The sequence below is a fragment of the Morus notabilis genome, unplaced genomic scaffold (genome assembly GCF_000414095.1).
Source record: "Morus notabilis unplaced genomic scaffold, ASM41409v2 Scaffold1499, whole genome shotgun sequence".
NCBI classification, from domain to species: Eukaryota; Viridiplantae; Streptophyta; class Magnoliopsida; order Rosales; family Moraceae; genus Morus; species Morus notabilis.
Genome location: NW_010360653.1, coordinates 238,429 through 251,388, shown reverse-complemented (window position 1 = coordinate 251,388; position 12,960 = coordinate 238,429). Strand labels below are relative to the sequence as shown.

General features: G+C 37.2%; 1 protein-coding gene across 1 annotated transcript; it reads right to left on the bottom strand.

The window, feature by feature from the left end:
• Positions 1-8,642: 8,642 nt before the first annotated feature.
• LOC21391626 (PHD finger protein ALFIN-LIKE 1) lies at positions 8,643-12,960 on the bottom strand. Its single transcript, XM_024164828.1, has 5 exons — positions 12,656-12,960; positions 12,501-12,533; positions 11,766-11,988; positions 9,910-10,030; positions 8,643-9,144 (listed from the first exon to the last, which is right to left on the bottom strand). The coding sequence occupies exons 1-5, from the start codon at positions 12,744-12,746 to the stop codon at positions 8,893-8,895; spliced, it is 720 nt and encodes a 239-aa protein (XP_024020596.1). The 5' UTR covers positions 12,747-12,960; the 3' UTR covers positions 8,643-8,892.

The following is a 12,960-nucleotide window of genomic DNA, read 5'->3' as shown; positions in this document are numbered from 1 at the left end:
TTGCCCTTTTTATATCCAAGCTTCCTTTGTGGATGGTTTTCCTTCGTAGGAAGAAGTACTCGAGTGACCTACTTTCTAGGCTAAGATCGTAGCCCACTAATCACTTTTGGACTGTTCACTCAGCCGTTGGGTCTTCTATTACAGCTTTGTTTGACTTCCTGTAATCTATTGCTTCCCACCGCAGGGAGGTTTAAGGGTTTATAATTAATGCTTGCACTGCAGTCACCTTGGAGGTCCCACGCTTATACGGTCGACGCTGTCCTGTTGCGGCGGAGTCCAGGCACAGACCACAACCTGGCCGACTTTAGCTAAATCACCTTCCCCAACGAGCCGTATAGACGTCGAGGGTTAATGGGGTCGGCGGCCTAAACGGTCGACGCCTACGTCCATGCAGCCCCTGTGGGGCCACGTGGCGTGCCCTTGTTGGCTGACGTGTCCAAACGTATTTTCTGGTACAACAAAGTTTTCCCTGTTATCATCCCCGCTGAATTTGCCTCTTCCTCGTATATGTTCAGTAAATTATGGGGGTATTACAATCAGCCGGAGATTGTTGCAATGGTAATAACTAGCATTATTCTTTTTACTCTATGTTATCTTCTTCCAGATCACCTTTCGACAGCCTATTACTGCCGGGCAATGATCTAGTTTCCGGAGCAAAACGAACAACTTTGAAGGAATTAGAGATGGTTTGATGAGTGTTAGGATTGTTCGACGCTTCGTCACAAAATGCTAGCGTAATATACTTATTTCTACTAAAATTGTATTCATAGAAAAATTATTTATTTGTCTTTGAAATGAGAGTCGCATACCACTAACGTGATACTTAACATTTAAAATTTAATTGAGTGGGCAGAAAAGGGGTACGCGTGTCAACGGTGAATTGTTCAAGAGAAAAATTTGCTATTTTAAACTTTACGGAGCATTTTGTTAGAAGGCTAATAGTTTAGAGGGGACAAGTGTAATTTGTCTAAAAATTAATTTTTTTTAATTTTTTAATTTTTATATTCAAGTGTTTCATATTATTTTAGAAATGATCTCTCATCCGGCATAGAGAAATTGCCTGATCAGCCAGCTCAATTAATGTGACCATCGGATTGAAATTTGGGCGGCGTAGATGAAAATTTTGTTTCTCAAAAGACCTCTCGCTTTCTCAAACGCATGAGCACTCTCAAACCTATTTCTCTCTCGACACCCCTCGACCTTCCTCGAGCTCCATTGAGCACCTCCATAGCCACATCGGCGCCAACGACTTCCGATAGGCGGACAAGGTCGTGTCCCAACAACTCCTACAACCAAACCTCTATGTTTCTCAAACGCACGAGCACTCTCGAACCCACTTCTCTCTCGACCTTCCTCGAGCACCATCGACCTCCTCCGTAGCCACATCGCCGCTAGCGAATTATGACAGGCGGATGAGGCCGCATCCTGACGACTCCCAGAAGCAAACCCACTTCTCTCTCCTCATACACCCAGATATTTCCTCTCTCCTCAAACACCACCACATCATCCTATGTCTCCGCCGCTGCTTCCTCGACTGCCTTCGCAGCCATCTTGCCGGAGGCGACTTCCAACAGGCCAACGAGGAGACCCGCCGCCTAACGACCACTCCCACAACCAAACCCACTACTCTCTCCTCCACCTTCACATTTTCTCTCCGCTACTTCGTCGACCCGTGTGAAGATTGACAACGATACTCCTGAGGTAATCTTCCAAACACTTTAAATTGTACAGCATTTGTAAAAAAAAAAACTTAATTATACCTCGATTGTAGACTCGAATTATTTGGAAAATGAAAAAAATGGTTAAAAAGTCTCATGTTCTCCATCAGTGGGTTACGCAGAAACTTATAAATAGAGGGGATGTTTTGAAATATAGAAACACTATGGGTGGGTCGAATTTGTGGTTATTTGAAGCTATGTGATATGTCGTGTAAGTAGTATGAATAAAATTGTGTAATTATTCTTGTTGTCATTTTGGTGTTTCTTGTGGGTTATTTATTTTTAATCTTTCGGCCAAATGTATTGAGGACAGATGCATCCTGTGACATAGTAACCATAAATATTTCATTAAGTATTAAATTAGTTGGTTATTCATGTAGTGTTATTCTAAGTAACAGAGATAAGGAAAAAGTAACCTATGGTGACTAAACGGGGTCGTAAAAGGCAGAGTGTGGATTGTGTGGAAGAGGATGAAGAGCATTTTTTCACTTCGGTTTCCAAAAAAAATTAAATACACGATGCTCCCCACTGTGGTTTGGTAAGATGTGTGCTCATCTTAGTGAGCGTAGAAGGGCATTGGTTAAAGCAATGGGGTTAGGCAAGTTGATGAGATCGATGGGTATATAAATTTCTCAATCATCAAGCTCCAAAACAAAGACTCGGAGCACAATGCTATACATCACATCTCTAATGGTCACCTAACATGCAATTACTTACTCTTCGAACTAATGGATATCCGTGCAGACACATATTTTCAATTCTGAAGTTTCTAAACATAACAAGAATTCAAAATTCACTTATTATGTCCAGGTGGACTGTTCATGCAAAGGCCCAATTCTAAACCCGATATCAAACTAATAACGAAGTCCCACAGGAGATATTGGAACTAACTAGGTTCAGAACCCTCAGCTCCGACTACAACTAAGTAGCATACTATGCAACGAAAGTAGAGGATTTCTACCAACAAACAAGAACATAACTTGCAAATTTATGTTTAAAATTTAAGTGCTTGATGGAAAGGGAGCCACCTACTACGAGCCAACAAGAGTCTATTGATGAAATCAATCCGCTTGAAGTACTAAAAGATCCTGTTGTTGTTCGAAACAAGGGAACGGCAAGGTGGCCGCAAGTGGGGCCAAGTGTTCAGAAAGAATTGGGTTTGGAAAGATTAAGAAGGAAGTGTGCCCTGTGTAAGGGTCATGGGCACAACAAACAAACATGTCCATTAAAGAAAGACAAGGCCAAAACCATGTTGACTTGTTCAGAAGGGAATGACGACAGCACACACTCGACACAAATGTCTTTAGAAAATATATGCTCCTCCCAATAGTGCTACCGCCCTCACATGAATACCGAACACGAGGGATTTACTATCTCATTCGCACAACAATCCGATTCACATACTTACTACATCCAAAAGTAGGATGCTTCTCCTTCGAAAGGCAAATAACATATATCCAGCTATATACGTAAGACGTATTTGTTTTTTCTTTACTAAGCATTCCTAATGAAATAGCATTTTTATTTGTTTCAACACTTCAACATTATCCTCACCCACGTTTCGTATTGCTCCTTAAATATTGTCAATGATCTGACGTTATCATATGTGATATGACATATGGGTTGACCGTTATCTGTCTTTTATCTAGCATATTACGATGTTGTATTAGTCATTTTCTAAGCTAATGTTAATGTCCAAATAAGTGAAGGAACTTATTCAAATGAAAATCAAGCCAATGTCATGCATTATGTCACGACCTCTAAAGGGAAGCAATATCATGCTTATGGTCGTTTGTAATATCTTCTTCTTAGAAAAATTAAATATTCTAAAAATTAAATATTCAGACAGCCTATATTTTACAGTTACGTCAGCATACTTTTTTGAGTATACAAGAAAACTACAATACAACTTCTATTGAACAACAACAACTACTAAGCATTGTACACATTACTAGGTCAGTTATTCACTTATTTATATCAGATCCACATGTCTCAGACAGCAAATATACATTGTCGTGTCTATTTGGCTTTTGCTACTCCATGTGCACGTTCACATATTTTTTTGACTCATGGCATTTTACAATCTTGCACCTTCACAGATTAATATATTGTATTCTCACATGTGATCATTCTAACTGCATCCACATTAATTACTAAACAATGAACGGCCAGCGTGTCACTTTTCATGCTTCTACATCACGTTGCACACCTCTACAAACATTATATCGACAATTATAGGTGTCTTCTCTCATTATCTAAACAAATTATAGGTGTCTCCCCACATTATTCTTTACATATTCGATCTCCTATTTGTGTCTCCCTACTAATTGTTTCCAACCTGTTAGAACGACAACAATATTCAATCTCTAAATGACTAAAGACTTTTTCAAGCAAAAATAACTTCCAAACCAAGTTCAATCAATATACATATTACTATGTTATATGTTCACTTAATTTAAATAAGAAATACATGTATATTGCCGTTTCCTACAGCAGAACATTAAAAAAAAAAACTTTCAAACGACATTCAATAACATGAAATACAACAAATTAGCGAATATACATATTAATAGGCTATGTGTTCACTTAATTGTTATAAAAAATACATGTTTTCATAATTAATATACATCATTGCTTACGTTCATTAACATGAAATACAACAAATCAGTCAATATACTTATTTTTATGCTACGTGTTCACTTAATTGTTATAAAAAATACATATTTCGAGGATTAATATATATATTGTCATTTCTTATAACTTAACATATATATCTTTACATATAAATATACACGATTTATGTTGAATTATACAACTATCGTCTCAATCCGGTAAATAGTAGATGCCAGTTTAAAGACTTTACCTATTATTTTATATTATTTTTAAATATTTAATCAATTTTCTTGATTTAATTTGAATATAATATGTTTAATTAATTTTTAATGACATGCCACGTTATTTTATTATTTTTTTATAGTATAGAGGTATTTTGATCTGTTTTAATAGACAACATAGTACATATTTTAAGAGACATTTATAAAAATAATCTATTAAATTATCTTTTTAATAATTATTACGTCATTAAATTTATTGATAAAATTAATAAAATAAGCAAAATTAATAACATTTTAAAATTTAAAAATGTGCATATTAATTTTCAAGGTGCGAGAGCTAAAGCGACAAAAAGACGAAAGTAAAAATAAAATTTATCCAAATAAAAAAGGCGCTTCTTTGGAGCCATCTTCCATGCATATTCAGATTAATAAATTTTCAAAGCCTCTGATTTGAGGAATAAAATAACTTTTAACCAAATCTGTGAAAGGTTTAGAATTATCTAGACAAAATAAAAATGAAAAAGATCCTGCAATGTATTAATTATACCCATTTTGATCTTCCATATGTAAAAATCAAAACCAAAACGAAGAAAATGAAACGTTCAAAAATGATAAGTCATCGGATCTCCTCCTGCTCAAGCGTGACGATGACAACAGCCACAGGCGCGAGCATGGAGCAGAGACGGTATGATCTGGGTTTGACACTTGAATTACTTTTGATTTTGGAATGTTTAGCCGCCGAGAAACTCTCCAAGTAAAAAGAAAAAAATTATGACGAAGAGGAAAGGGCAAAGAGAGGGTGGATAATGACTTCGTGGGTGTTAACTCTCACAAGACGCATGGCGGTCTTGGCGGCGTGACTCCTTCTGTCCTTCGTCGGCGATCTGGGCTCGTCGGAGGTGGGAGCTATGGTGGCTGGCTAGATGCGAAGAATCAATTTGTTTAATGGGTTTTGTTTTTTTGAGAATTACATTGGGTTACAATCATATACGAAGGGGAACACATGGGCCTTCGTTGAGATTTAGGAGTTGTTTGGTTGAGAAATTCGTACTTCGATTTGAATCATAGTTCGTGATTCGCTACAGTATTTTCTCTCATAAAAAATACACGTAAATCAAAAATAGTTTTAATTTTATAATTTTAATTCATAAACCAAACGTCTCCTTAATATAAATTATTACCGGATAATTGTGATTTTATGTGAGAGCTTTTTATTGTAGTAAAAAAATTAGATGTGATTGTTTGTGAGAGCTTTTTACTGTAGCAAAACTCGAATTCTAAACTCGAATCAACGAAATGAACAGGGCTGTTAATTCGAATTTTTAATTCGAGTTGAGATGTAATTTTATGTGAGAGTTTTTTATTACAGTAAAAAGTTAAATTTGACTGTTTTTTAGAGTTTTTTACTGTAACAAAACTCAAATTCTAAACTCAAATTGATAAAATAAACGGGACATTAATTTAATTGGCAAGCTGACTTGCAGCAAGAAGGCTAATTGACAGGGCAATGCCCGTCAACATGTTTGTAAATGATGGTCATTTTTACAGGCATGATGAGAGAGAAAGTGAGAGCGAGAGAGATGCTAAATCTCATGGATAGAGAATTATGTAATAATTAGACTTGTTTAGTTCGCTGATTTGAATTTTTAATTCGAGTTGAGATGTGACTTTATGTGAGAGTTTTTTACTGTAGTAAAAAAGTTAGATGTGACTGTTTCTGATAGCTTTTTATTGTAAAAAAACTCAAATTTTAAAATCGAATCAATGAAATGAATGGAGCCTTTAACATTTCTGCCATGTATTTTTACGTGAATTGATATTTGTCAAAGTACCTAAAACTGCTACATTTTGAGCGCATTTGGTTTCAATCTCAAAAACGTTTTTCCCATTTTTCGAGAAACAAATACTGAAAATAATTTCAAAAATGCGTTTGGGTTGTGTTTTTTTAAAAATTGAAACTGAAAACGTTTTTTGACCCTTTTCATATTTTGTATACATTTCTAAAAACGGTTTATACTCAATTTTTATTTTCTCGTTTTTCATTTTCTTCTACTCTATTTTCCTTCTTTCCTTGTTGTTCCTCGTTCTCCGCCGCACCATGGTCTACGTCTGCCAAAAGGAAGATCCTTGGAACTCGATCATCACTGACGCCGGCGGCGGCAAATTCCTCCAGATGCGCCCGAGTTCGCTGCCTCAGGTGGGGATAGGCTTCACATGGCAAAGATGGCGAGGATTGGTGGCTCGACTGAGGAAGGCTTGCCGGCGGCTGGGAGGGATCTTCAGTGCTCACCATGGTACTCTGACACTAACAAATTCAGGTTGGGGGCACAGCTAGTAAAAGGTGGCTATGAGGGAAGATTAATCGTCCTCAAGCTGTTCGACGTCGTCTTCGATTCCAACTCCGATGAAAGTGTAGTCGTCATCGGCGAGGAAATCGAGTTTTGCAAAAACTTTTTATTGTAGTAAGAAAGTTAAATATAATTATTTTTTAAAATTTTTTACTATAATAAAATTTAAATTATAAACTTAAATAGGTAAAATAAACGGGACAAAGTACTCCCAAGTGAATTAGGGTTCTCTCTCATCTCCAACCAATTATCACCCTCTTATCTAGTCTCCAACGGCCTCCACGATCTCCGCGAAGCTCGGTTGCCTAACTTCTTTCTCGTTGGCGCAATATCTCTCTGCGGCCATCACAAGGAGCACCGTGAGGTCGAGCCCCCGTCCTCCCTCCCTCTCTGCCTTCCAGCTGCCGGAGAGAATCGTCGGCGAGATATCTCTCCGCGGTCGAGCTCACCCCTGAACGGTTTGACAGCAGCTCCTTCGTGAGAGATCGATGAAGATCTTTGGTTGAAGGCCGCGCTTCAAACCTTGCGGGTCGCCGTGGAGGAGCTCCGAGCCTTGCAGATATGCAGATCTTCGGTCGCCGTGGAGGAGCTCCGAGCCTCGCTGATCTGCAGATCTTCAGTCGCCGTATATGAGCTCTGATCCTTGAAGATCTTCGGTCGCCATGGAAGAGATCTCCTCCATGCGGTTTCTCCGCCACTGGAACGATCTCCACCGCCTGAGGGATCAACAGCCATACCTTTTTTTTATTTATTTTTTTATTTTTTTGTTTTGTTTTCTAAGATTTTTTGTAATTTTTATGTTGTATTTGTAGATTCTATGGATGTTTTGTGTTTCTTTGTGATTTTGATTTTTTTGGTGATTTGGTTTTCCGGTTGGCAGCCACCGGTAACGGTAGTTTCCAGCGGATTTGGGTGGTTACCTGTCGATAACTCGTTGGTTACCGATCGGTGACTGGGTGGTTACCGATCGGTGACTAGTATACTGGCCGATACCAATCGGTATCTTGACCAAATATGAATGACTCAGTTAGCGTTGGTGGTTAGTAGTCGTCGGCGACTACTACCACCGTTAATACCTGCAGTTGGCCGCCGGATACTGTCAGTATCTCTTTTGAATACTGGCTTATATGACTAAATATCAGCAAGAATCTCAGTTGGATACCGATATTATGGTCGGAGATCAACTAATATTTTTTAAGGATATACATTTAATATTCTAAATATAGTGTGAGTACATAGATGTGACTCCTTATACTCCATCATATATATGCCTGAGGTAGAATTGAACTCTCCCAGATTTTCCCAACTCTATAGCCTCCAAAGGTCAGTTCCCACCCTGACTTCTGTAGTCTTGGCAACAGATACAAAACCCAAAATTACAAATGGAAGAAGCTGGATGAGCACAGGTCGTCGTATTTGTTTCAATCAAACACCCCTGAAGAAGAGGATGTAGGAAGCATGTGGCTTTTAGCGGCAGCAAAAATGGACGGGAAATAGTTCCAGAGAGAATATTGCACTATTTTGAAGAGGCAAGGATTTAAACGCCACAAAACATGGTTGAGGATGCAAGTGCAAAAATTGCTAAAATTTATGATCTAATTGTGTTATTTATCCAAAAAAAGTTTTAAAAATAATAATAATAAGACACTCAACTACCATGGCTACTGCAATATGCAAGAGAATGCATCGGCAAAAAGATTATCAGGGGCGCACATGCAAATCACTTGTAATACACTCAACTATTTCTCAGAAAAGAAAACTCTTTAATAAGTATGTTTTAATATACTCGGCATCAAATTAAGGATTTTAAATATGTGTATAGATATTCAGCAAAAGAAGAAAGCAACATCAACCCATTAAAACCATCTACAGTAACAAACATCACAACCAACACATCAAATTGCTATACTTGAAAAGTTTTAAGAGGGGTAGCTATCTACTTTGTCAGCCTCCGAAACAACGTCGTTTTCCTCCTGTTTCACCGGCAGTTTACTACTGCCTGCCTCTTTTCATGCTACAAGATGGACATTTGTATTGCTTGATGCTCTCAGCCTTAGCAGGGGTGATCTTCACACATTTTCCGTGGAACCACTTCTCACATATGTCGCAACCAATCCAAAATTCATCCGCATTATAGTTTCCGCCACAGCTCCCGCATAGGGTTTCACTATGTTCATCTTCTTCCTCCTCAAAACTCTCATCTACAAGCTTAGGATTGCTTTTCACTTGACCATCATTGGATCTCTGCAGAGAACATTCAACCATTTAATGGTTTAGAAACTTACATACTTCCTGTCCATTTCACATACGCACAATGAAGGAAGAAATTAACCAGAATAACAAATAACAATAGAATTGAAAATTTGACATTTCCACGGAAACTTCTGTATTTTAAAAGTAGCGATATGGAAATGGGATGTAGTATATTTTCCTCGTAATATCCTGAAATTTTCATAGAAATATCTATTTCCGTGAAAAGTGGTGTGTTAAATGACCAAATATCGTGGAAATTTTATGAAAATTTCGTGGAAATATTGACTATTTTATCATGGTATTTTGATTGGGAGGTTTATCTAATTAATGTACCATTAGCTATTTAGAGTTTCTTAAAGTCTCATTTAAAAATAAAGTGTTTTTTTTTTTTTTTTGATATCTCAGGAGGTCCAAGCCTCTTAGGCACTTGGCAACTCCTCAGGGGGATTTAGACCCTCTTATAAGGACCCCCCTGACAAACTACGGGAGGCGGCCCTAAGGGGATCCAAACCCAATGAAGTGTTTTCATATTTTACATCAATTTCTACCCATATCGATATTTTCGTCAATATATCCATAACATTTAAGTACTGAAATTTCCATATCGATATTTTCATCCTTGCCTACACCAACATTACTTAGCAGTTCATTGTGAGCTGCTCTTAAATCAATTTAAATACCAAAAAAAATAAAAAAAAATCACGAGCAATTCCAAATCATGGACAACCTAAGACTTATGTCAAAGAACATCCTCACCTTTGTGCTGCCTCGGGATTTGCTTCCACTGTCCACGCTGGGTTTGTCTTTGACGGGCTTTTTTTCTGCCACAACTTCAAAGACAGTAGGAAGATCATTGATCATACTGAATAGACGCTTCCTGCAATATACAGAATTCCCTTATTTGAATAAATGACAAGTGTAGGAAAATATAGCATACAAAATTTATGTTATCAAGTCCTCTCATGCAAAAGAAAGCAGGCATCAAAAAGGAGACTTAAAAAATAAAAACTTTGAAAATATGGCTTAGTACAGCTCACATAAGGCGCAAGCCTCAAAATAGATTTTGATAGCTGATGCGTTCTACAGCATAATGAATATCCAATTGAAACAGGTAGCATTAATTCTTTTCATGCTTTTCTGGTGTACTCCATCCTCAGGATCTAAAAATTGATTGGTCGTAGAAGACATACCACGAAATGTTTTGGACATGGAAAGAAATGACCACAGGACATCTGCCGATGCATGCATAGGACACGGTCTCTTAAGAACAATCGATTTTTTTTTTTTTTTGATAATAAACAAAACATTTTATTGATGAAATATAATCAATACAAGGTGACAAGGATGAGAGATCCTCATAAGAGAAAACCAAAAACAGTTGATTCAGTTAAATTGCCCTACTCATCCCAGAGAAAGTACAAAAAAGTTTTTTTTTTAAAAAGTTATTAGCACTATTATCACCAAATTCTGAGCATTATGTCACTTTGCTCCCTGAACTTTTCATTTTGACAGATTATTCCCTGAACTTTGATTTTTTTACAATTTTATTTCATTGCACTAAATTGGTGAATGGTTTTTTAAATTTCTCACAAACAATTATTTTCCCAACGCATAATAACTGAAATTTTAAGGAAAATAGTTATCTTAAATGCAAAACGTTGTAGAATTTAAGGGTTCTTAACAACAATGAAGAGAACATTTTAAATTTAACGTAACTATATCTGTAAGAATTTCAGTTATTATGTGACTGGGATGTGCTTCTATCTATGAATTTTCAAAAATCCTTTGTCAATGTTACCGTCAAGGACCAAAACAGTTAGAAAACAAAAATTCAGGGACTGATTTATCAAAATTAGAAGTTTAGAGATTAAAGTGACATAATGCTCATAATTTAAGGACTAACAATACTAATAACCCTTTGAACAGTTTAAGTAAATAGATCTTATTAAGCAGAAAGGACTGGATGTTATTGTGCCACTAACACGTTCTGATAAAAGTGTCGTCAAATTCTTTAGTTCTAGGTCCATTTCCAGCTTTGATTATATGAGGGACATGCAGAAGAAAGAAAGAGTCACCGGTAAATTAAATAATATTTTGGAAAGAGGGTGCAGATAAGACTTTAAAGAACAGAAACAATGAAATCAAATGTTCTTTCATAATTTCTACGCAAAGCAGTAGCTTTGCTCAGACGTAAAGGAACAATAGAGTTGAAAGGAAAAGGAAAACTGGATCAGGAGAAACACAATAATGTTGGCAGAAATCAGCTCAAGCCCAACTATGCTATCTACATATTTCTTGTCCACATAAACTGCTATAGTTATCAACACCCAGGACAGGAATTCCTCTAGAACTAGCAATTACTCCATGTCTTTCATATTGGGACGGACAGAGGGTAGAATCACTCTAATCCTCTGTCTGAATCCTGCCTTGCAAAATAATTTAAACAATCAACCTAGAACAAATTCAAAGGAGGATTTACCAGATTGAAATTAAAAAAAGCATGAAATCAAAAGATACTAAAACTTTCTATCCGATATGCAACAAGAAGTTGACAATAAACTACCACAACAGATCTATTGCACAAGCAACAATAACAAAGAAGACATGTTTACCTCTCATTGCGGTTAAGACGTGCTCCAAAATAGAAAGCCACAGAAAGCAGCCAAGAGTCACTATGAACAGCTACTAGTGAAAGCCAATCCTTGCGATTCATTCCATCTCTAGCAAAGTTGATACCAAGTGCTGGCTCGGGAAGCTCCGGTGGAACCTCTTCCGCCGGCAAAGCCACGTCCCAGCTTTCATTTGGATGTCCATACAAACACAAATTCTCCTTCTCTAAACCCACAAAGAATGATTTAATTACATAGTACACAAAGTAAACAGCAATGGGGCACACGACATCAATATCATAAAACTCCACTTGATCTCCAAAATTGTAAGAACATCAAACCGAACTCTGACTTTTATTTTTACCAGGTTAGTCTGACAGAGATTCCAAATCTTTAAAAGCCAACGATCCCTTTTCTTTTTTTCCCCCCTCGATGACTTAAATTCATTAAACACATTTTACTTCTTCTTTTTTCCCAACGAAAACATTCTGTAATCAGGAACTCTTAGAGCGACAAAACACAAAATTTAAGTTCAAGAGCCCCCAAATTTACTTACACGCAATCAAGTCAACATCTTTATCGTTCTCCTAAGAAAATACCAGAGAGAAAATGTACAGAAAAACCTTAAAAACTCCCGAATCGACTTCAACATGCACACAGATATGAAACGAAACATAACTAGAGAGCAAAAAATCAAAATTTCCAAAGCGATAAGCCTGATCTGCAATTACTCGTTACCTGGATCACAAAGCCCATAAAATTCATCAACATCTGAGAGAAAAAGTGCAAGCCAAGGTCAGAAATTTTCAAACACAAATACGCACGTGTGTACAGTGCAATATATCTGGAGAGAGCGAGAGAGAGAGAGAGAGAGAGATGATGAATTGGAGTACCGTAAGTTAAAGCGCGGACGAGGCCAGCCCTTCGAGCGCTGTAATCCTTGAAGATTTCTTCGACAGTTCGCGGATTGGAAGCCATTTCCATGGAGGTCAAATTCCGGATCTAAGAAAGATTCGCTTCTCGGAATCAAAATCTAAGCCCTAAACAGATTGAATCTAGATCTACAAGAAGAAGAAGAAGAAGAAGAAGAAGAAATGGAATTGTAGAGAGAGAAAGAGAGGGAGGTTAGGGATCCGAAAGAACTTCACTGACTGAGAAACGAATGCCATTGTAAACGTGGAGACGAAGAAGAAGAAGA